Raw genomic sequence first — 24,481 nt, 5'->3', positions numbered from 1 at the left:
ATTCTATGCATACATACTGTATATAGATGATGTAGAACCTATAGAAATCAGATACAGAAGATTTGAGTCAACAAATCTCAATTGAAACAATGGAATGACAAATGCTAAAGATCTTATTCAAATGTGGTAGCCAAGTAAATGACTTGCTACAAGATGGAGAGAAAGACTACAGAAAGATCTTGGTCCTAAATGGAATGAAATATACATATCTGTTGAAGTAATTGACTCTGGGAATTATGAGAACTAAATGTTTTTGGAGGTCATTGTTGGAAGAAAGATATCTAAATCTCAATCTGAGAATAAGTACTAGACAATTTATGTAAGCTCCATAAAGAAAATAGTAAATTTGAAACTAGGTTTAACGTTAAACCAAAGCAAAATGAACATGGAGATGAAATGTCAGAATTTTTGGCTTATTTGATATTGTTTGGGGATTTAAAGGGTGGGCACAGGAGTAGTCACCTTCTCTCATTCCTATCTTTTCAAATCTCTCTCCAAAGGGCTGAAGTTGCTCCTGCAAATTGTGACTCTGGAATGTAACAACAAGAACCCCATTTGCACCTTTGATTTTTAAAAAATTGCACTGGTTAAATGTAGGAGAATAGTTTTGGGGGTGCTGGGAGTTGTATATTAGTTGTGAGACACTGGTGATCAATGCTATCCTATTCTATACCTAAACATATTGGTATAAATTGAAAAAAATGTTTTTCATTGCCAAGTACAATCTGGAAAGTTTATTAAAAGCTTCAAAATGTGCATATAGGATTATCTTTTATTGGGTAAAATTTGCATGTAGGGAATGGAATAAATATACATATTTTAAAGAGTGAAGTAAATATGTCAGGAATATAACTGAAATCGAAACAAAATTATTACTGAGCAGGGAGGTCAGGGAGTAGAACTTTCATTCGCAATTATTTTTGTGGCAGTAACTTTAAACAATGAACCACAATATGGAGCTGGGCAACGAGGGCCATTATCCATACAATTGTATAGGGATAAGTAGCAAAGAAGTTCAGATTTCCTTCAAAATTCAAGAAAACTACTAAAAATAACACCCAATTGCATATCTTAACCAATAGAGATCTCTGGAGCATTTTGCTTTTATTTATATACATCTTTTATTTATATTGAACACCAAGAAGCAAATCCTCAACTGCCAATTACTGCTTCCCAAAGCAATGCCACTTTTAAAGTTAAAATCTATAAACATTTCTCCAGCAGGATGGCTGTAGAGTCCAATGGTTGGGTTCTATGACATCCTTCCTGCCCAGCAGACTGGGTAAAAACTTTGGCCACACCCTTCCCTTGGGCGTGACCCCAGTTTTGACTCAGTCTTGAAGCCCGTTAGCAGCTAAAATTTTAGCTCCTGACAAAGATTCTACAATTAGGCCTAAAGCCCTCTTCTCTCTCTGCCAAATTTACAATTCAAAGTAAAAAAGCTCACAGGGAATCCCTTTCCTCTCAGCCTTGGCTCGGGGCTCCGAGCAGCCGCAGATCGCCGTTCCTTGAAGGCGTCGACCAGGAGTGGTGAGAGTATCTCAAAAAAAAAAAAAAAAAAAGAGGAGAGCAAACAGCCGAGAGAAGCTGTGAGAGGCAGCGGAGACATTAGGGAGCGCCGGCTGCCTTTGTCTCCCGGATCAGCTGGGCCGTGCAAGAAAGCCCCAGGGCTAATTAGAGCAGCGGCGCCCAGGATTTAGGGGATTGCCAGCAAACGGCAACTCCTCCACCCTTTTGACGGCCGTTTTCTATTCAGCCCGTAGCATGCAGGAAAACCACGGTCCATTCAGGAGGACTCGTGGGGTTTTTTTCTCGGAGCGAAAGAAAGTTTCTAAAAATAGCTTCTGCCGTCCCCAAAGCCTCCTCAGCCGACGGAGCGACCGTTGGAGCAAATTCGCCATTTTGAACCTTGTGGTTCTTCTTGGCAGTTAGCAGGAAGGCGTAGCCTTCACCTAGACTCCATTTTGGGTGTAATTCTTATAGCCTCCATATTAGTTGGCTCATACTCTTGGAGTTTTTTCCACAAAAAGTGAGGGATAGAGAGAGAGAGGGAGAGGTAGAAAGGATTATAAGCACACCCGGTGGACTGTTTTCACAGCCACACATTGGGGAATACATAATCACAGCGCCAGCAAATCATTTGCCTTCTAATCCGGGCCATTACAATCGCCCTTGGTGAAGGAGAGGGAGGAAAAAATTTGAATTGATCCACTGTTCTTCAAGGTGACCTTTAGTCACTGCCCACAGGATCCTTCCTTCCAAAGGGACCTGTCTGTCCGGCCATTCTTTTCTTCTGTGCAGAATAAGCCTTGCAGGCCTCATTCATCTGCAACCGATCTGCGTACAATTTATTCCCCACTCCGGGTATTGCCTACTCGGGGTACCTGGCACAATGGCAGACAATGTCTCGTATTCAGCTATGCAGGTCCCCCAATTGCCCCCCCCCACAACAACAACAAAAACGCAGATCCTCTGAATCTGAGGTGGGGGGGGGGGAAGAAGAAAGCTAAAACAAAGCATCTTACCCAAAGGGGACCATCCAAAACAGCTGAGCGAGAGGCCTCGAGGAGACATTTGGCTCTAGAAAGACAATTTGCCAGGGCCCAGAAAACCAGTTCCAATGGGACAAGCATGGTTTCCCCTGCCCCATTGGTGGCCCCTATTACAGAACCTACCCCCCAGGAGGTTCTCAGAACTTGGTCTCCTCTGGGGGAAACCGAGCAGTTGGATTCCTCCCACTCCTCCTCACCTGCCTCCTCACCAGACCATACTCCCATTGTGGCTGCGTCCACGGACAAAGCCCAGGAGGACATATGGTCTGCCCAATTTCAGGCATTCATGCAGGATGCCTTTTCCCAATTTATGGCTTCTAAGGGCCAAGTAGCCTTTCAACCATCCCTTAAGGGACGAAGTAAGGCTCCGGCTACAAACATTTCTGAAACTTCCTCTCAAATAGGAGAGGGAGAATTACTAGACCTAGACATGTCTGATATGCCCCTCTTGGAGGATGAAGGGTCCACTCCTGAGCAGGCAACGAGCTCTGGCCTCTTTGATCCAGCTCTTCTAAAATCACTTTTGATAAAGGCAGTTCAGGAGGAAAGTCCTTCTACTAGCAAAGAGGCAAACCCTCTCTTTGCCAAGAAAGTTCCACAGGACAAGTACATTCCTTGTCCTGAGGTTTTCCGCACCACGTTAGAGGAGCAATGGGATTCCCTAGCAACACCACCAGCACCTAATAGCGTGGAAAGGAAACTGTTCAATGTTTCTCCTTCCTTTTCGGGCATGTTAGATGTCCTCGCAATAGATAGTCCCTTGATCTCATTATTTTCTACTTCTGCGATTCCAGGGGACGTGGCGGAGGCCTTGAAACCAGAGGAAAAGAAATTTGAGCACTCCCTCCGTCGTTCCCACATGGCCGCAGCCTGGGCGGCCAAGGCGGCAACATCATCATCATTCTTCGCCAGGGCGTGCATAATGTGGCTTCGCGAGCTACAAACCACTGTACCTCCAGATCAGGTCAGAGCTCACCAAACTTTGGCCAAGATACTGGCGGCATCACAATTTATGGCTGATGCCTCACTTCATGCAACCAAGTATGCGGCAAGATCCATTGCGGCTACAGTGGCCTCTCGCTGACTACTGTGGCTTAAAAATTGGAAGACAGATCTGAAGGCCAAGTGGCGTCTTTCGACGTCCAAGTACAGTGGGTCATTTTTGTTTGGATCCATTCTGGATCCACATGTAAGCGAGAGTAGGGACAAAAGGAAAATTCTAGTCCATCCATCAAAGAAATTGGACAGGAGAGGCAGTCAGGAATTCCGGAGGCAAAGTTTCCGCCCAGGCAACTCCTGGGACTGGGCACAGCCCTTTCGACCAGGGCAATCCTGGGATTGGTCTAGAGGCTCACGATCCTTCTATTCAAGACAGGATCGTTCCCAGGATCGCCCAAACAGGGGAGCCAGAGGCCAGTTTCAGTCAGGGCGTCCCTTTAGAGGATCGGGAGGCCGACCCTTTAAACGCGCCAAGTGACGCCAGACAGGACACTCCCATAGGAGGTCGGTTAAGGAATTTCATCGAGGTCTGCGAGCAGACCACTACCGATGCCTGGGTCTTGGAGACAATCAGGCATGGCCTGACCTTAGACTTTTGTTCTCCCCCACCAAACCGATTCATCAGATGTCCCATCTCCAAAAAGGCACACAAGGCAAGGCTGATAACCTTGGCCATAGCACACCTCTTGTCAATTCAGGCCATAGAAAGGGTACCAAAGGAAGAGGAAGGAAGAGGATTTTATTCCATCCTCTTTGTGATACCAAAACCATCAGGAGGGTGGAGAGCAATATTGGACCTAAAGGGCCTGAATTATTACGTAAATTACAGGAGGTTCAAAATGCAGTCCCTGAAATCCATCCTAACCAGTGTCAGGAAGGGAGACCTCCTGTCCTCAATAGATCTCACGGAGGCGTACCTGCATATTCCCATCCACCCCAAATACCGAAAATTCCTCAGATTTACCTACGCACACCGGCATTACCAATACAGGGCACTACCCTTCGGTCTATCCTCAGCCCCAAGGGTATTTACCAAAATTCTAGCAGTAATAGCGGCCCACCTCAGGCTAATGCCGGTGCGTGTACAGTTTTATCTGGACGACATATTGATTCAATCCAGCTCACAGGAGCAAGCAAAATTAGACCTCCAGATCACAATCCGCGTTCTACAAGAACACGGATTCTCAGTCAATGTAGAAAAGAGCCATCTCACTCCCTCAAGGAAGCTACAGCATCTGGGAGCGGTGACAGACTCGTCCCAGTGCAGGGTATATCTTTCCCAGGAACGTCGAAGCAGCATCTCCAAGCTGGCTCATCAAATTCAGAAAGACAAGAGAGTACCTTTGATACAACTCTCGAAGCTCCTAGGAAAGATGATATCTTGCATGGGCATTGTCCCATGGGCAAGACTCCACTCAAGGGAGTTGCAGTGGTTCCTCCTCCCATATCAGAGGAGGAGCCTCAGTATCTCCAGCAGGAGGGTCTTGGTACCAAAAAATGTACTGAAATCATTGAATTGGTGGATATCCCCCATGATGCTCAAGGGGAGTATATTCAGGGAGCCGAACCGGATCACGCTCACGACAGACACGAGCCTATTCGGATGGGGAGCACATCTGGGAACTCAGATAGCGCAGGGCCAGTGGAATCAGGAGGACCTCACTCACAACATCAATTGGCTGGAGCTTCGGGCCATTCACCTGGCTCTACGTCAATTCTCCCACATAGTAACGAGAAGACACGTTCTCGTTCTAACAGACAACGTAGCAGCCAAGGCCCATGTCAACAAAGAGGGAGGAACACAATCCTCGGAACTAATGCAGGAGGCATCAGCTCTGGCTCGGTGGGCAGAGGCAAATGTGAGTTCCATCAGAGCGGAACACATCTCAGGGGAGACAAATACCCAGGCAGACTCCCTGAGCAGAGCCAAGGTGGATCAGTCGGAATGGCGTCTGGATCCAGCTCTGTTCGAGGAGATCTCCCGGAGGTTCGGACAATCGCATCTGGACCTATTTGCCACTCCCAAGAACACTCAACTCCCCAGGTTCTTCTCCAGATTCCCGACTCCGGGATCGGAGGGAACGGACGCTCTCAGGTGTCGGTGGCCGGCGCAACTTCTGTACGCCTTTCCACCGCTGCCATTAATACCGGCAACCATACGCAAGTTGATCCTGGAAGGTGCAGAAGTAATCTTGATTGCTCCACATTGGCCACGGCGCCCGTGGTTTGCCGACCTCGTGGATCTTTCAATATCACCCCCGTGGAGGATTCCCCCGGACCGAGTAATACTCAGTCAGGGCAAGCTTTTACATCCAGATCCTCAGTGGCTACAACTAGCCGCTTGGCATTTGAGCGGCAAAGTTTAGCCAAGTAATCCTATTCCTCAGGGGTGATATCGATCATACAAGCATCAAGACGACCTTCGACAAACAGGATCTACGATGCTACATGGAAAAGTTTTTGCAGGTGGTGCGTCCTGCTTCATCTAGATCCAACCTCAGTATCTATTCCCAATATTCTAGATTACCTATTGGAAGGACTTAATAAGGGCCTGTCAGTCAACACTATTCATAGACAGGTATCGGCCCTCTCAACTGTACTTTCCTGGGACAACTTAACCTCTCTGGCGCAACATCCAGCGATTAGCGCCTTTTTGAAGGGTGCGGCCAACACTTAACCTCCTGTTATACACAGGTACCCGTCATGGAATTTGCCCAAAGTTCTTCAAGCTTTGACATCAGCACCCTTTGAGCCTCTTGACTCATGTTCTCTGTATCACCTATCGTTAAAGGTAGCCTTTCTAGTGACTATTACTTCAGCGAGAAGAATCTCGGAACTAGCCACGCTGTCAGTGAAGAAGGATCTCTGCACCTTCTTCAAAGACAAGGTCGTTCTTAGACCAGACCCTGCATTCATTCCAAAGGTAAACAGCATCTTCCACAGATCTCAGGAACTGATTCTTCCTGATTTCTGCCCAAAACCCAGACATAGACTAGAACAGAGATGGCACAAGCTGGATGTACGTAGAGCGTTGTGTTTCTACGTAAAGCGCACTTCGTCCTTCCGTAAGATGGAAGCATTATTCGTTTCCTTCCAACCATCAACTATGGGGAAGAAGGTGTCATCTTCTACCATAGGTAGGTGGATCAAAGCCTATATAGCCCAAGCCTACGTCTCGCAGACTCTACCAGTGCCCCCGCACGTGACTGCCCATTCAACACGCAGCGCAGCCACATCGGCTGCGTGGTCCACACAAGCATCGGTGGAAGAGATTTGCAAGGCCGCAACTTGGTCTTCTCCCTCCGTATTCATTAGGCATTACCGTTTAGACTCCTTTGCAGCAGTGGATGCTGCCTTTGGTAGAAGAGTGCTACAGCAAGTTGTATCTGCTCAGGATTCGGTGGCCTAGACACTCCCTCCCAGGGGGACATGAGGGCTTTGGTATGTCCCAACCATTGGACTCTACAGCCATCCTGCTGGAGAAGGGGCGTTGTCTTACCTGAACGCCTTTTCTCAGCAGGATGATGTAGAGTCCAAGCCCACCCAGGTATTAGGTCTAGGCAGGTATTGGACAAGGAGCTACCGTATCAAATCCAACAAACAATTCTCGCCTAAGTCAAAACTGGGGTCACACCCAAGGGAAGGGTGTGGCCAAAATTTTTACCCAGTCTGCCGGGCAGGAAGGCTGTCATAGAACCCAACCATTGGACTCTACATCATCCTGCTGAGAAAAGGCGTTCAGGTAAGACAACGCCCCTTTTAATACATGAGTATGTTAAGATTTTAATACCTGAGTATGTTAAGTTTAACACCTATATCAAGTTGTAGTATGGTCAATTTTGAAAGGCTAAGTAAGATTTGGGTCTAACTAATAGTCACATGGGGTCCAAATGGGGTCCCGACCCACAGGTTGAGAACCACTGTTCTAGAAGAAAGTAATGGCAAACCAAGTGTCAAAGTTAAGATGAATGAGACCAATAAATCAGTATCCTGAGGTAGGAAAGTTTCTCAAAGAACATGTTTATTGGATGCATAGCATCAGCATGGTCAAAAGTGAAACTAAATCTAAACTTTCCCTCCTAGAATCAAAGTAATACAATGTAATAATTCCCATCCCTCTACTAATGCTATCCAATAGAATGACTTGGCGGGCTTTCTGACTAAATGATCCTCCTCTTCCACTAGGGTGTGGGAATGACCTTGGTTCCCACAAGATTTTCCCATGTTTTGGCTACCAGAAATACCTTTCCCCCCTCCCTTTCTTGTGGCAACCTAGAATGACAAAAATGGCTGTAGCCAGGTTTGTTGTAGAGTTCACAGTCAGATCCCCCCCCCCAAGGAGAAAGCAATTCCTGTGAAAGAAACAGAAATAATAATTAAGAATCCTTCTTGTACTTCTGGGGATGTTTCTCATAAAATCTCTGTATTAACCTTTCAGCCTTTACCTCCCCACTTTTCACCCATGTTGCTTCTGATAAAGGATACCCTTCCACTGCACCAAGTATTGCAACTTCACTTTTTATAATCTAGAATCAAGAATGTGTTTTATTTCATAGTGAATCCCATCCTCTATCATAATGGGACCCAGTGCTTTTTTGGAATTGGCCTTAATGTTGACTCTGTGACTGTTTTTAATAAACTGCAATGGAAGACAGGGTGAGCTTTTCCTAACCATCATGGGAGTTTTAACACAAGTGTGACAGGATTGATAATTTATACTATAGGGAAAGGACTGAGGATCTTAGGTCCTAATTTCTTACTGGGTAATGTCAATTTTAGATACATAGTAGATAGATAAACTTCTCCCCCACATAAAACGGTCTCTCAGGAGACTGTCGCTTATTGGCTTGTTCTTTGTATACTTTTGCAGCTTGAGTTAGGGCCCACTTAATGTTTATCCAAGCACTCTGCAGGGATATTATCCATTGATTTAAAGTTTGTGAGGTAGGGGGTTCCTGAGGGTACTCAGGCATAGGAACAAATTCCCTGCCAGCTGCTACTTTAAATGGGGAGAGTCTAGTGCTACTATGAACCATATTATTATATACTATTTCAGCAAAAGGCAGGAGATCTGCCCAGTTAGTCTGCTGATAGTTGACATAGCATCTAAGGCATTGTTACACCATTGTGTTCATACATTCAGCTGATCCATTCATGCTCGGATGAAAAGTGGAGGAGAGTCCCTGGGTTGACCCAATCAGTTTCACAAAAACCCTCCAGAACTTTGCAGTGAATTGAACTCCCCTATCTGATATAATCCTCTTTGGGACTCCATGGAGCCAGTAGATATGTTTCAAAAATAGCTTGGCTAGTTTTTGGGCAGTTCCACAAGCAACGAAGTGAGCCTGCTTCGAAAAGAGATCAATGACAGTCTAAATTACAGTACTCCCGTTGCTTTTAGGCAGTTCCACAATAAAATCCATTGCTATTTCTTCCTATTGTTAGGAAGGGTCTGCCACTCGTTTAATAGTCCAGGTGGCTTTCCAGATTGTTTTTTCATGGCAATACAAGTTGCACAGCTCTTCACATAACTCTCAATATCCTTTTTCATTCCGGGCCATCAGGACTGCCATCTCACTAGATGTAGAATTTTCAGAAACCCAAAGTTTTAGCATCATGGTTCCTCTGGAGGGTTTGGATTCTTAGGGTATTGGGAAGGTATAATTTAGACCCCTTCCAAGCCAGCTCATCTCAATAAGTTAGTAGCTGTCTGTTGTCATTGAACCAGGGGTCAGTTTTCAGTTCATCTTTGAGTTTCTGATCAAGCGGCTGTCGGGTTCGACGGATCGTCCTTGGGCTTGATGCCTGATGGTTATTTGAGAGGCTTTTTGCGGTAAGGGAATAGCTGCCTTAATTATTTCTTCATTGCGGCTTTTATACTGAGGCATTCTGGACAGTGCATTAGCCAGGAAGTCCCCCCCAGAAGGTATTTTAGTGCAAAGTTAAAATGGTTGAAGTATTATGCCCATTGGACCTGTTTAGGGGATAATTTCTGCGGGGTCTTCAGTGGTTCTAAGTTTTTATGATCAATCCACACCTTGAAAGAAGTTTCACTCCCCTCTCGAAATTGCCAAGTGAGTAATGCCCATATTACCACAACAGCTTCCTTCTCCCATATAGCCCATCACTTTTCCATATCTGTGAGTTTCTTTGAGGTATAAGTGCATGGTTGTAAGTCCCCTTTGTCATTTCTCTGCAGAAGTACGGCACTTACAGCAACATAACTAGCATCCATCTGGATGATGAATTGCTTCTCTGGATCAGGGTGTTTGAGGATTGGCTCCTCCACAAACAGTCTTTTTTAATTGTTCAAATGCCACTTGGCATTCTATAGTTCATTTCAAAGGTTGACTTGGGCAAGGTCTCCCTCTCCCTTTACCAGTTTTCAATAACTCAGTGATTGGTAAAGCTATTGTGGCAAAGGAAGGAATGAACTGAGGGTAAAAGTGTGTGAAATCCAAAAATCTCTGTAGCTGTTTGTGAGTCCCCGGAGGCTTGCTATTCCAATACAGCCCTAACTTTAGCAGGGTCCATCTCCACCCCTTCGTTGGAAATTCGATACCCTAAATAGTCAAGGTGGGATTGGTGAAATTCACATTTAGACAGCTTAGCATAGAGGTTTGCCTTTAAAAGTTTCTTGAGCATGTCACGGACCAACTTTACATGCCCCTCCATGGTTTCTGTGTAAATAAGGATGTCATCAAGGCAGACTAACACCCCCTTGTAGAGGTGATCATGTAGCACCTGATTGATCAGCTGCATAAATACAGCAGGGGCCCCCTGAAGGCCAAAAGGCATCACCTTGAATTGGAAACTTTCCAGGGGGCAATTGAAAGCTGTCTTCCACTCATCCCTTTTCCTGATTCTTACTGGATAATAAGCTTCTCTTAGGTCCAGCTTAGTAAAGATCTTCCTTCTAGCTAGGTGGGCTAACATGTCCTTCATCAGGGGAAGAGGATACATATTTTCCAAGCTAACAGCGTTTAATCCTTTAAAATCCACGCACAGTCTCAAAGAACCATCTTTCTTCTTGAATAGCACTGGAGTAGCTACTCGTGATTTGGCTGGCTCAATAAAACTCCTGGCTAGGTTCTGGTCTATATATTCCCTTAACCCCTTCACCTCTCTGGGGGTCATGGACAATTGGCAGTTCAGTGAGGGGGAAATATGTTGCAGTCCTCTTTGCTGAAAGCCCCCACTAGGTCTCAGTATTCCACGGGAATGAGCGGGACCCCTGGCATTTGGTCCATGGTGGCTTTCAGTGGCTCAATCAATTCCCCTTCTACCTTGGCGTCAGTTATTCTCTTTATCTGACTGGCCACTGAAAGTGGGAGGGGCCTCATTGCTAGCCTCAAGGTTCTCACCTCATTCTCCCACCAAATGGTGGGACGCCATTTGTCAAGCTATGCTAATCCCAGAATTAGTCTTGGTCATTTTTGGAATTACTACAAAGAGGATGATCTCCCAATGTTGATCCATCTCCAAACAGAACGGCTCAGTTAAATGAGTCGCTGGGGAACCTCCCATCAAAGACCCATCTGCCTGCTCGAATTTCATGGTTTTGCATAACAGCTTGGCACGGATTCTCATTTCAGTACAGCTGGGAAGCTGATCAGGCACCTTGTGCAGCCTGAGTCTATTAGGACATTTAAGTCCCCCTGTGTCCCAATCTTTGGCATGATACGTTTGGTGGCAATAATGAAAGGTGGGAATGGGCTGACTTACCATTGGGTCGTTACTGTTGTTGTCATAAGGCGCTGGGAGCTGTAGGCGCTCAACTGGAGCTATTTCTCCTCCCTGGGTGGGAGGTGAGAGCTTGATGGCTTGATCTTGGCGTGCCCAGTTCAACCTCTCCCGTCCTTTCTGCGGTATTTTTTTCCGGGTTGGCAATAGTGGCAGATACACTTCTACCCTGAGAGGCTGGAGCTAGGCAATCAGCAGCCTGGTGACCCTGCTGGCCACACTGTAGCACTTGATGGGAACTCCAGTGGATATCCAGAGTGTGCTGGTTGCAAGAGCGGTCGATGGTTGTTGCCCAAATAGTCATTTTTCCTGGCTTCAGTTCAGTGGTGCTGGGTTTTCTGCAGTGGGTCAACTCGATATCCAGGGTCATGGCCACGTGATACCATTCACAGAGTTGATCAGGAAACCCTGGTAGGTGCATGCTTGGAACAAATCCTGGTCCAGTCCCTCTTTGAAGTGGTGAACCAGCAATCGTTCTGGCCACTGTCTGATTCTACCTGCAATTTTCTGGAATTCCTGGATGTATTCTTTAGCTGGGTGACCTCTCTATCTCAGGCTATGGATTTCTATTTCAGCTTGTAGGGCCTGGGGTTCATCTTCAAATCTGGCTCTCAACTGGCCACTGAACAGGTTTATGTCCCACCATTTCAACGCTTACTCATTGTGTAGGCTAGTCACCCACTAAGCTGCTTCCCCCTCTATGTTTGCTGCTATTACTTTACCATCATGGAATCATCAGGTATCTGGTTCAGGAAAAAAGGCAACTTCTCTGGATCTCCATTAAATGTGGGTTTGATGGGAGGTGGGTCCACAGGCTGCTGCCCCTAGTATGCAGGACACAAGGCAGATCATTTATACTGGGGCTGAGCCGGTTGAACTTCTCCCTCAATCTTTTGACAGAATGGCTATGGATTGCTGTCAGTACTTCCATTCTCTAGAGCAGAGGTTCTTAACCTTTTTGAACGAATCGCCCCCTTGAGCCAATGCGGAAGTTGTCATCGCCCCTCTCCCCCAACATAACCTCTCAAATACAACATAGGAAATAATTCTTCAATTTATGCAAACACTTTGTTTTCTTTAAAATTGTCATCAGGATATATCGATGCAAGTAATTTATTTCCAGTCTTTTTCCCATGTCTCAACTGTGTGAAAAATTTTGGTGCCACCCGTCACTTTATTCCCAAACTTTGTGATACATGTATTTCATTATTATCATATTTATTCAAGATGCTTAAATGTAATGACCACTGAAAACAAAATTCAATTGCAAGAAAGTGAAATGCCTGAAAAGAAAAACAGTAACATTTAATGATTGAATTACAAGTGAAATTTAAGATGCAAAAAGAAATATAAAAAGGGCATAAGAACAAACCGCAATGCAGGAACTAAGAATTTCAAGACGAAAACTCTGAAACTAAATTAAGATTTGAGGAAAGTATATATAGTCATGCACATTCTAAAAAGGATTAAAAAAACACAAAGAAAATATAATATCGAACTGGAGTGCACGCTAAAAAAGTACAATACAAAGAGATACACAAAATGTTTTACAGAGCACAACAAAAATTCAAAAATGAAGCTGAAAACTCAAACTGGAATGTGAAATCCAAAGCGCTTCCCACTCCATCACTGCCCATTCTGGCCAATGGCATGCCACTGTATGGGTAGAGGCTGCTGCGCAATGTGCATGAAGATAAGTGATGCATATTTACATATGTACGGCGTTCTGTACTGAAGCTAGCTGGAGGAACATTTGAAAACACAATTCAATCCACTAATAGCGAGCAATCTGATTTTTTTGTACGACAGATATACAGCGATTCACTGTATGAAAAAGTCTCAAAAGTGTCCTCAAACCTCCTTGCTCCATCACCCCCATATTGCCCCCTTTTCATTCCTTCGCCCCCGCATCGCCCGTTTTCGTTCCATCGCCCCCTGAAAAATGAAATCGCCCCTTGGGGAGAGATATTGCCCAGGTTAAGAACCACTGCTCTAGAGCATACGTGTCAAACTCGCAATATCACGCAACGTATCGGGACTATTTTGCCATTGCCGGCAATGGAATGGGTGCGGCTTCCATGTGACGCGGCCGGCCTCTGGGCCGGCAGTTTGACACCCCTGCTCTAGAGTCTAGACTCATCCCATCCTGCTGGTCAATTTGCCTTCCTCAACACAGGTGACAGAAGGCTGTGGGATGAAATCAGTGGGAGTTCAGCTGCAGCGGCTTTAGGAGTACTTCTGCACTGGGGGGGGCTCCCTCTGCCCAACCGAGATCCCCAAGGGTCAGAGTCCCCTTCTGCTGCCCCAATCTCTCAGGCTGGGTTACACGGGTCTTCGGCCAAGCCCCAGCTACCAGTGCTCCACTCTCCGCCTGGACAGTAGCCTGCACTCTGGCAACAGGAGCCACGCTGTGGTTAGTGGTCTGGTCTGCTCCTCTTTCTTCTCCATTCCGGATTCTTCTCTGAGTCTTTGCTGTCCTCCCAAAGACAGTGGGCAGGTGACTGGGCCTCAGGACCACGAAGTAAAAAGGGTTTTTAATAGATTTGATTTAATGCCAAGGTTCCGACGAATGAGACCAAATAAATCAGAACTCGGAGGCAGGAAAGTTCCTCAAAAAACATGTTTATTGGATGCATAGCATCGACACAGTCAAAAGTGAAACCATATCTAAACTTTCCTCCTAGAATCAAAGTAATACAATGTAACAATTACCACCCCTCTACTAATACTATCCAATAGAATGACTTGGCGGGCTTTCTGACTAAACCAGTGGTTCTCAACCTGTGGGTCGGGACCCCATTTGGGGTCGAACGACCATTTCACGGGGGTCGCCAAACAAGGCTGTCTGCCATTTTTCCCCCTTTTCTTTGGCCACGCCCCTGGCACCCAGTGATGTATAAGTGGTTGGGGGTCACCACAACATGGGGAACTGTATTATGGGGTCGCGGCATTAGAAAGGTTGAGAACCACTGGACTAAACGATCCTCCTCTTCCACTATGGTGTGGGAATAACCTCGGTTCTCACAAGATCTGTTCATGTTTAGACTACCAAAAATACCTTCCCCCCCTCTTTTTCTTGTGGCAACCTAGAATGACAAAAATGGCTGTAGCCAGATTCATTGTAGAGCTGACACCAAGTTCATATTGTTCCAAAGAAAATAACAGATATATATGTCTTTGAAATAATAATGAAATAATTTTTCCTCTTAAGTATTTAAAGCAATTCAGACATAAAAGAAGCTATATTGTCAATGTAGATAAAAATGTCCTTCCCCCCCCTAAACACTTACCTAATTCCTAAAAATTAAAAATCATTTTTCAACCCAGAGTTCTGGGATATTGGCAAGAATTTTAAAGGCTGCAGAAGTTACCACTGATTAAAACAAAACTTGTGTCCAATTGCAATAAATTTTCCTTCTCTTTGCTTTGCTTTCAAAATTTCTATTACATTGGATTCAAAACATAGTACCCAAGATGGCGAGGGCCTTGTAGAAGAAATGCAGCAATTAGCAAAACATGAATTAACCCAGCAAATTGGAAGAAAGCACTCGAAAGAAACTTAAATCACTCCATTTTGCCTCTCTTTGGTATAAAAGGAAAGGAAGAGAAAATGCTGTCAAGTTTTCAAGATTCTGTTATGATGGTCTACGTTAACAAAGTAGACTTCCAGTATTTCTTAGGATCTCTGTTTTCTGACCTGTCTACCTTGAAGGGGTAGAACATACTATCAAAGAAAACAAGAGGCAGCAGATATTCAAAATCCAATTAGAAATGTACAAAAAAGAAAAAAGAAAAAGCAAGGTTGTTGCATATTTAAGTAACAAAATGGATTAGTACATAATTGGAGAAAATATTCAGTTGAGCTTCTGACACATAACATGCAACAGACTAGATTTATTGCTCGCCAAGATGGCATTTGAGATTCTTAAAAATGGAACTAAAATGGAAAATATGTAAATTTTGATACCAAGTCTCTATTCACCATAATCTGACTACCAGACTTGGGGGCATGGCAGGGCATATGTTGAAAGGGACAAGGACCTATTATCTTTATGCTTTCTACTTTATCTTTCAGAGACAACTAGCTTACTACATTTGAAAGAGAATGCTTTGTATAAAAAACAGATAGCAAATACAAATACATGTCAGAAAATGTGACTGACTTTGTTCCCATGTTACCACAGACTTCATAACAAACCCAGTTTTAGCCTTATGTACTGTAGTCTATTTCCTTGTTTTGTTTTAACTACAGGGAATTTTTCTGTTGTTGTTTAAATATTTCTTAATAGTAAAACAAATAGTATTTGTATTTTAAGAGCTTTGTATACGTAAAAGTGTGTGGGAAGTACAATTCATGAAACTGGATTAGCATTTGCAAACATGTTTTTCAAATGAAAATTTTTAACTAAAACATTTTTCTTGAGATAAGTGCTTACCTTGTATTTTCCTTTGATAATGCCTTCAAACAATCTTTCCTTTGTACCATAAAAAGGTAAACAACCACTAAGCAGAATAAAAAGAATCACTCCACAGCCCCACACATCTACAGGCTTTCCATAAGGCTCTCTTTTTACTACTTCTGGAGCCATAAAATGAGGAGTTCCTACACGTCCTAAAATAAAATTAAAAATGTATTGTTTTTAAAGATGGCAGAGAAATACAAATCAAAATTTTACACTGCTTTTATTTTATCATATTTTATTGATTTAGTTATGTGATTTATCTGCAACCTCTGTTCTAGCAGGCCTCTAGATGGTGTACAGTTACTAACAATTATATAGCAACACAAGATCCAATAGCAGTATGCTAATGGTTGCACACTAATCAATCATAGCAATCAATCAATCAATCGATCAATCAACCAACCAACCAATCAATCAATCACCAAAGCCAGAGCAGCCAGCTTCTGGAAGGCTCTGAGAACCGAACCATCTTCATTTGGGGGGGGGGGGGCAATCCAAAATGTGATGTGTTAATACAGTTACAAGTGAGACATCAGCGCCCAAATATTCTTTCTTAATTCATCTCTTATAGCAGGCATGATAAACTGCTGGCCCGCGGGCCGGATGCATCATGCCAAAACCGCGCCCACCCCATTGCTGGCAATCGGGAAAAAGTCCCGATACGTCGCGTGACATCATGCCTGTCTTATAGTAATAGTGACAGGAGACCACACCCACCTGCCATTTCAGAGTCCCACATCTGGACTACCAAGGCAATTTTTAAGGGGGAGAGGTCCTAATCTTTCCTTCTAGATGATGCAATTTCCTCGCAAAAATTCTCCTGCACTGATATGGAAACAATCCCTCACTAATTTATATGCATATATATAAAATAGAAAGACAGATTGCACGTGAAGAAGAAAAAAGCATATTGTGACCATATGCCTTTTGTAGCTTGTGACTAAGTTATGAAATCCTGGCATGCAAGCCTGGAATCAATTCAGTGTAGAGGTAAAAACGTCAGGCACTAACATTCTTTATCCATTGAAACTTTAGGACCATTTTCAAAAGTAGCTCTATTCACAGCAATGCAAATGGAGAATTACTACACTTAGGAAAATCATCACTAGATCATAGAAATCACAGGTGTGCAAAATATTTTTAATTGAAAAAACTTTCTGAGTTGAACACCCTGTTTCAAGCTTGAAATGACTGTTTGACCTAACCAGAACAGTCCTATTTCCAGCTTAGAAGTTCTTCAGAAAAGTTCTGCTGGAGTTGAGAGAGCCCATTTGAAACTTGAAATCACCATTTCCAGTTCAAAATAGCTATTTCTACTTTGAAACTTTCTGCACACATTTAATAGTTACACGCACACATATATGCATGCACACGTTAAATTCTTCAAAAGCATAATTCCTGAGGTAAGAGGAGCTAATTTGTCTGTGAAACACTGGTTTTGTTTATTCTCAAACAAAATGTGTTTTGCTTAATCAGGCTAGAATAGACAGTGCTAGGTTGCAACAAAGACTTAAATTAAAGAAACTCACATTTAAATAAAATATGAAACGTGTAATAAATTAATATATTATTTTATTTTCTATTTATTTTTCATTCTTTAGCATGGTTTACTTTGCAAATATTTAATGACGTTTTCTAGTTACACAATTAGACTGTTCTCCGTTTTCTTTTTTATAAACAAGCTGTAAACATTTAGTAAAAATGCTTACTAAACATGATATGAAATAGCCATTACTTACCTCCAGCAACAAGTCCTGATTCTCCTAATTGAATAGCAACCCCAAAACCACCAAGTTTTACTGGTGCTGAATTTTCCTTTGAAGCAAGTAGTACACAGTGTGGCTGAAATGACAAAAATCACTCTGATGTTTAATTAAAAACCATTTATTATGGCACCAGAATATATATGTACAATAATCATTGGCCGGGTGTATCATGCATAGTTAAAATGGGCTCTTCAAGTCAGATGGCACTCAATATGTTAGTGAGGAATCTAAAAAACTTTTGGAGTACCAATGGTATTTAGAATGTGGCTCGATTAAAACCTTTGCAACAACCAGTTTCTTATTAGCATGGAGGAAAATAAATTCCAAAGCTGCAAAGAAGTAGGAATTACAGTGGTAACATGAAATATGACAAAGTTGTGAACACTGAAACAGGCAGTAAAAGATGACACAAAATGATATTTTAGGTATCAGTAAATTGAGATGGACTGGGATTGGACACTTTTAGTCAGAAGATCATACTATTTATTATTCAGGATATGAAAACAAATTACAATGGTGTTGTTATAAGTAGGAAAGGTATAGAAAGAATAGTATTTGCTACAATGCAGTCAATGATTCCATAATACCACTTAGCCTTCATGTATAATCCTTTAATACAACAATCATCCAAGTTTATGTTCCAATCACTGATGAGGAAAGGAGGCGGCTGAGGAATTTTATGATCGAGTCCAATTTGAATCCAACAGAACATGCAAGCAAGATGCTTATGGTTGGAAGTGGAATGCAAAAATAGGAAATATTGAGGAAAATATAGTTCGGTTGCATGGCTTAGGAAACTGAACTGAAACAGGAGAACAACTTATTCATTTCTGCTATTCCAATGTTTTCTTCATAACTAACATTATCTTCAAAAAACAAACAAACCCCAAAACAATGTTGCAAGTCACCAGATGAAGTACACAGAAATCAAACTGGCCATATGATTATTAAAAGGTGAAGAAGCTCAGTTATAGGATTAAATACATGATAAAGTGCTGTTTCTGGAATAGATCATGAACTGCTCATGTGCACATTCCAAGTGAAGTTAATGAAGTAGAAAGTAACCAACTTCCCCAGTATGAAAAAATACTGGAAACAGTTGGAAACAATTACAGAAAACAAGGAAAGTCTTTCAAAAGATCTCCAAGCTCAGGAGGAGGTTCCATCCTCAATAGAAGCAGGGGTGTCAAAAAAGTCGCAATACATCGCGACATGTCACATGACATTGCAAGTTTGACACCCGTGCTAAAGGATGCCAATGAATAAATAATAACTGATTCAAAGAGAAAAAAAAGATGGAAGGAATAAACCAAAATTCTGTGTAGTAGAGATGTCACTTTTCAAGATACCCCCATAAAAAGGGAATGATTACATTAGACTGAAGAAAATTTGTTTATTTCTCAAGAATATCTTGTTCTGGCATGAACACATTGGAAATTATTGAAAACTTGGACTGAACATTATTAACAACAAAACTTGCCCTCTTTTCTTCTGCATACAGTATCATTTGCTATAATTTCTTTGAACACTGTATATAGTGGCATTTACAATGATGGTTACTGGCTTCAAAATGGTATGACTGCGTGATCAAAACCCCACCCTCTTTTAATATGTGTCATCCCTTTGAAGTCAGTGACTGATGCTCCTGTTTTTATTATTTATTTTTGTAATAATCCAATTTTTCCTGTAATTATATTACATAGTATTTATCTATATTCTGCATGCTTTTACATTTAAGTTGTAAATTATTTACCTCAATTTCTATACAGTACTTGTTTCGTAATTATAACTGCTATACACAGTTACAAAATATATAGTTTTATATAGGTTATTCAACTATATTATACCCAAGCATTATTTATAAAGTGATACAGATACCGTATTTTCCGGTGTATAAGACTGGGCGTATAAGACGACCCCCAACTTTTGGGAAGATTTTCATGGTTTAGAAAGTCGTCTTATACGCCAGAAAATACGGGTACTTTAACTTTCTAATAAAAGTAATGTAAGTCCTAAACACATTAGCATTTCATTATATTTCATCGCTTGTTCCTGATCTGCTGAAGACAAATGTAGCTGGTAACATCCCATAATAAGCATGGGGGTGCACTTGTGAAGCTTTGCAGTACATGAGGAACTGCCTCACCCCAATGGGACTAGCTGGCCCCTCTCATTCCAGTGGAAGCAGCCTAATTTGAATCCCACTGGCCAAAGAATTTCTGCTGCTGGGCTCCAGGAGAAGATTTCTGCTGTGCCCCCCCCAGAATATTCTACCATCAGAGGTGAGATCCCCCCCCCCGACACACAAGAACACAATCCTGGCCTTCTGGCAGAGCCAGAAGTTCCAGTTGACAGTGAAGCCAAAGGTGGGCTGGGGTCCCTGGTGCTGGATGCCCTGCAGTGGGGATGGCCCGATGGGATTGTCGGAGGCCAAGACTGCCATTTTGTAGAGGCCACTGAACACCCCCGTGTTACCGACACTGTTGATCTCCATGGTGGAGTTGAGGTCATTCTTCCAGTGCTGATCAGGGAGGACTAAAGGAGAGTGGGAGGGGAGAGGAAAGCGGGTCGTAGCGCTAGCTAAGCCCAGCTGTCCAATAGGTAGAGACTTTGGATCCATTTTCTCTGTGAGATCTGAAAACACCCTCTACTCCCACTTGCCCAACCCCCGAGGCTGCCCATGCCGGGTGGGGCTGGCAAAGGTGGTGCATCCTAAAGTCTGTCGGTGGAGGCGCCTGCCAGACCGCTTCCGGGACGACACCCCGTGGGCGGATTGCTCTGTCATCTGCGCAGCGAGAGCACCAGCCACGGCGGCAGGTTGCCAAAGAAGCGGCCGAGCACGGAGGAGGAAACGCTGAGCGTCCGTCCGTCGGGGTCCCAGGGCTTCTGGCGCTCAGTGCGACGGCACCGGGTGCGGTCAACCCTGAGAAGCGGCACCCTCTGCGCAGCCCACCAGCTCCCAACAGCTGCTCCTGCCGCCCACCCGAGCAGAGGCTGGTGGCAGGGGGGTTTCCCCAGGGGAGGAAAAGCCCCGCTGACACCGCCTTCCTCCACCGCCCTAGACTGGGAGGGGCAGGATCCCCGCCCGAGGGGCGGACGCTTCTGTGAAATCGCTGGCCTTCTGCAAGCGCTGAGCAGCACTTCAGCAGCAAGGGGGGCGGGGGCACTTCTTCTCAGGAAGCCCCAGCCGCTGACCCAACACGGGCATTCTTACTCAGCTGGCTCTCTGCCAGCGCTCCTCTCCCACCATTGGTCTGCCAACGCTCCAACCTCGCCCCTTCCTCCCGCCTGTTTCTTGGAGGGACACTTTTCTAGGGCTATTTCGCTGCGTGGGACACTTAAACTCTCATCCGGACAGCCAACCCCCACGCCAAGGGGTGAGGAGCATGGGGCACAGGATACGGGGGAGCTTGCTTTCATGTACCATATTTTCCGGCGTATAAGACGACTGGGCATACAAGACGACCCCCAACTTTTGAGATTTTCATGGTTTAGAAAGTCTTCTTATACGCTGGAAAATACGGTAATAGTAAACATATAAAAAAATAGAATTACTGACTGCATCAGATCTGGATTCAATAATAGAACACACAAAGAAACAAACAGACCATCTATACAAAAACACATTTCTACCTCTCAGACTAAGGGCTGTGGAAAATGTTTTGAATTCAAACAGAGCTCAAAATCGGCATTTCAAATTCAAAACACTTCACATTCTAAATGTGAAGTGGCTACAGGAATTTCAAGGTTAAAAAAGAAAAAGAAAAAATGTAGTGTATATAACTATATTACACTAAAATATATTCTATTATTATTTTATGTGTGTGCACTTCTGAACTAAAATTTACCATATGAAATGGTTCAATTGTTTTACTGATAATGTCTTGGATTCTGACTATGCAAAATTCCAAATTAATAGGTGACCTTGACTGAGTAAAACAGAGAAACTAAACAACAATAATACAAATGCCAACATGGAAAGTATTTATCTGTAATAATATAACTTACCTTCACATCCCTGTGAATTATATTATTATCATGACAATAGCGCAGTGCTTCCAATATCTGTCTCATGTAATGACTGCAAAACCAAACATGCAAATAAGTTATAAGCACTGTAAAGAAAAAATAGGCACAAAATTCAGGTTGTTTGGGCACTATATTTTAGAAATTCAAAATCACCAGGGTCTTTATTTACATTATACGTTATTTGAAGCCTAAGGGTATAACATTTCTCTCCAGAAACAAGTCCTGTAAGAAAAAAATGCTTCTGAATAAGTATGCATGATGTTATTTATTGGTCAGACTATATTCAGAGTTCTCGGAGTAAGATATAATCTAAACAATTCAATTCAAACAATTCAAAATTCAACAGAACAATTTAATAAAAACATAAACATCCTTTTATAACAAAATATTAAAGCTGAAATTAACATACATTTCAATCATAGTAAGATAGTTTAAAACAAGACATACACAAGCCAAAATAACAACATAAAGCTCTGGGGCAGGGGCCCCCAACCCCTGGTCCATGGACCAGTACCAGGCCGCGGCATGCCAGCAACCGGTCCATACAAAGAAGAAAAGCCCCATCCACAGGATGCAGGCAACACACAAAACCTCTTTGCCTTGGATCCATCCTCTTTATTTCAAATGGTGGGGAACTTGATGCTAACCAGTTGTAGAATGGAAGGAAAACTTGCTTATGTGTAATTTTAACTAGTTGAATAGTCATCTGTGCATTAATAAAAATAGATAATTAGCAATAATTTTATTTTATAGAGGAAGAGCAAGTACCTCAGCAGAAGAGAAATTCAGATAAAAATATCTGGATAAAGACTGCATCTGCCCTGACTTAGTGTAATCAACATTATAATGACCTTTGCATAAATAAAGTGTAGAAGGAGTGCTCCAGATCCTTGGGAGAGTTTGGGGTAAAAAGATAATAGAAGAAATTCAAAATAGTCAAAGTCTAAAACTGGAAGAAAATATGCAATGTCAACTCATAACTAAGAAATCAAGATATGGCACACCAATGAGCAAGGAACTGATTGCTAACTCAGCATGCTCATGTGAATTCCATCAAATTGCTACATTAAGTGAACAAAACTAACAACAGAGATTCAGGATCATTTCATGAGGACTACTTACAGCAAGAACTACTTACTTACTTGAGAACTAGTGATTAACTTAAGGTAAAAATTGTGAAGGCTTTTCAAGAAGCATTCCATGCCTAAATGACAAAATATTGGATCATTATCCACTGGTAGGGGTACCACAAAATGTTTTTAAGTAAATATGTGTGGGGATAAAAGCCAAATCTATGACTTTAATGACAGAAGAAATCGAAAAACTACGTGCAGTGGGAAGAATCAAGTCATGTTCCTCATTGTTCAAAAAAATAAAAAAAATAAAAAAAATGGAAGAGACAAATGGTTAAAACAGTAGAATTTATCATTTCCCCATATACCTTGTGATAAATGGCTAGACACTCTAGTAATATGAAGTAAGTCCAGCTAATTTGGAGCAGAGAAAACTACAGTTGCAGCCAAAAATATTGGTGATCCTCAAGTTTTCCTCAAGGAATCTTGATTTGCCATGAAATAAGTTCATTTACAAAAGTAAATGACATCACCCATTCTTTATTCCATAGTCTATAGAGCAGAAACTTTGCTTTTAATGTATGACTTCACATATTATTGCACATAATAAAAGAAATGAAAATGATATGGTATATGGTGTTGAAAATAGAGATGCCAATATTATAATTCCTTTATATAAATCAATGGTGCGACTGTATCTGGAATATTGTGTGCAGTCCTGGTCTCTGTACCTCAAAATGGATATAGTAGAGCTACAGAAGATTCAGAGGAAAGCAATTAAAGTGATAAAGGGGTGGGGCAGCTTCTCTATGTGGAAAGGTTGTGACACTTGGGGCTTTTTAGTTTAGAAAGGAGATGAAAAAGACTGGACATTATTGAATTTTAACAATACTATGCATGGTATAAATAAAGTGGACAAGAAGTTATTTTCCCTTATCCAAAATACCAAACCAGACATTACCCAATATTATTGAGTACTGGAAGAATCAGGACAGAAAAATGATTTTTTTTACATAATATGTAATTAAACTTTGCAATTCACTATCATAAAATATGGTGCCGGCTGCCAGCTTGACTGACTTCCAAAAAGGTTGGACCAATTAATGGAAATAACGGGGGATCAATGGCTATTAGCTTGATAACAGTGTGATTGATTCTGAAAGCCATATCCTCTGACAGTAGTAGGCTTCTTTTACAATTGATTACCCATTGTGAGAACAGACGACTGGACTAGATGCACCAGGGGTCTAATTCAACAACTCACTGCTTATGTTCTCATATGAATTACATGTCAGGGAACTTTTGAGTCTGAAATCAGGAATTGATTTTCAGATCGTGCTCACCAAGAAGACCAAACAGCCTAGGAGGTCCTTATTATAGTAAAACAAAGGTGGGGCGCTTGGCTATATCACAGAATTTCCAGAAAGCCAGATTTATCACATGAAAGGCTTCATGCCCATCCAGTCACTGAGCTAACAGTGCTTAACTTTACTACTAATCTGATACAGGACATGGCAATTTCAGATAATATCTGGGAGTTTATCATGAAGGCAGAATAAAAAATCCCATGAATGCCTATCCATAATACCTCAATAAAAAGAGATTTCTTGGTGGTTACACAAGAAATATGTCAAACTGTTCACAGAACAGTCAGGATTTACTAACTCGGCCATCTATATCATCGGCACAAGGCAGACTATATTAAGAGCATCACTCAGGATTCCCATGACAAAATCAGGCCACTGAGAAGAGATGCAGGCAATAGAGTTAATTTGACTCTCTAAAAATGACTGGGCTTCCCAAGTTATCCTAATATCCAAGTGTAGAGAAGAAGTCAATTTCTGTAAGGACTATAG

The 24,481-nt window shown here is 42.6% G+C and overlaps 1 protein-coding gene across 17 annotated transcripts in view; it reads right to left on the bottom strand.

Moving 5' to 3' along the window:
• CASK (calcium/calmodulin dependent serine protein kinase) overlaps nt 1–24,481 on the bottom strand; it is a 169,969-nt gene that overhangs the window by 66,948 nt on the left and 78,540 nt on the right. For all 17 annotated transcript variants that reach the window (XM_039334824.1, XM_039334819.1, XM_039334823.1 and 14 more), the window contains 3 exons: nt 21,532–21,604; nt 17,497–17,599; nt 15,731–15,906 (listed from right to left, as the gene is read on the bottom strand). In XM_039334824.1, the coding sequence (XP_039190758.1) occupies nt 15,731–15,906; nt 17,497–17,599; nt 21,532–21,604 (352 nt within the window). The remainder of the gene's footprint in view (nt 1–15,730; nt 15,907–17,496; nt 17,600–21,531; nt 21,605–24,481) is intronic.

This window comes from Crotalus tigris, unplaced genomic scaffold, assembly GCF_016545835.1.
Source record: "Crotalus tigris isolate CLP2741 ecotype Arizona unplaced genomic scaffold, ASM1654583v1 scf7180000017637.401561, whole genome shotgun sequence".
Taxonomy (NCBI): domain Eukaryota; kingdom Metazoa; phylum Chordata; class Lepidosauria; order Squamata; family Viperidae; genus Crotalus; species Crotalus tigris.
This window is presented reverse-complemented; position numbering and strand designations above follow the sequence as displayed.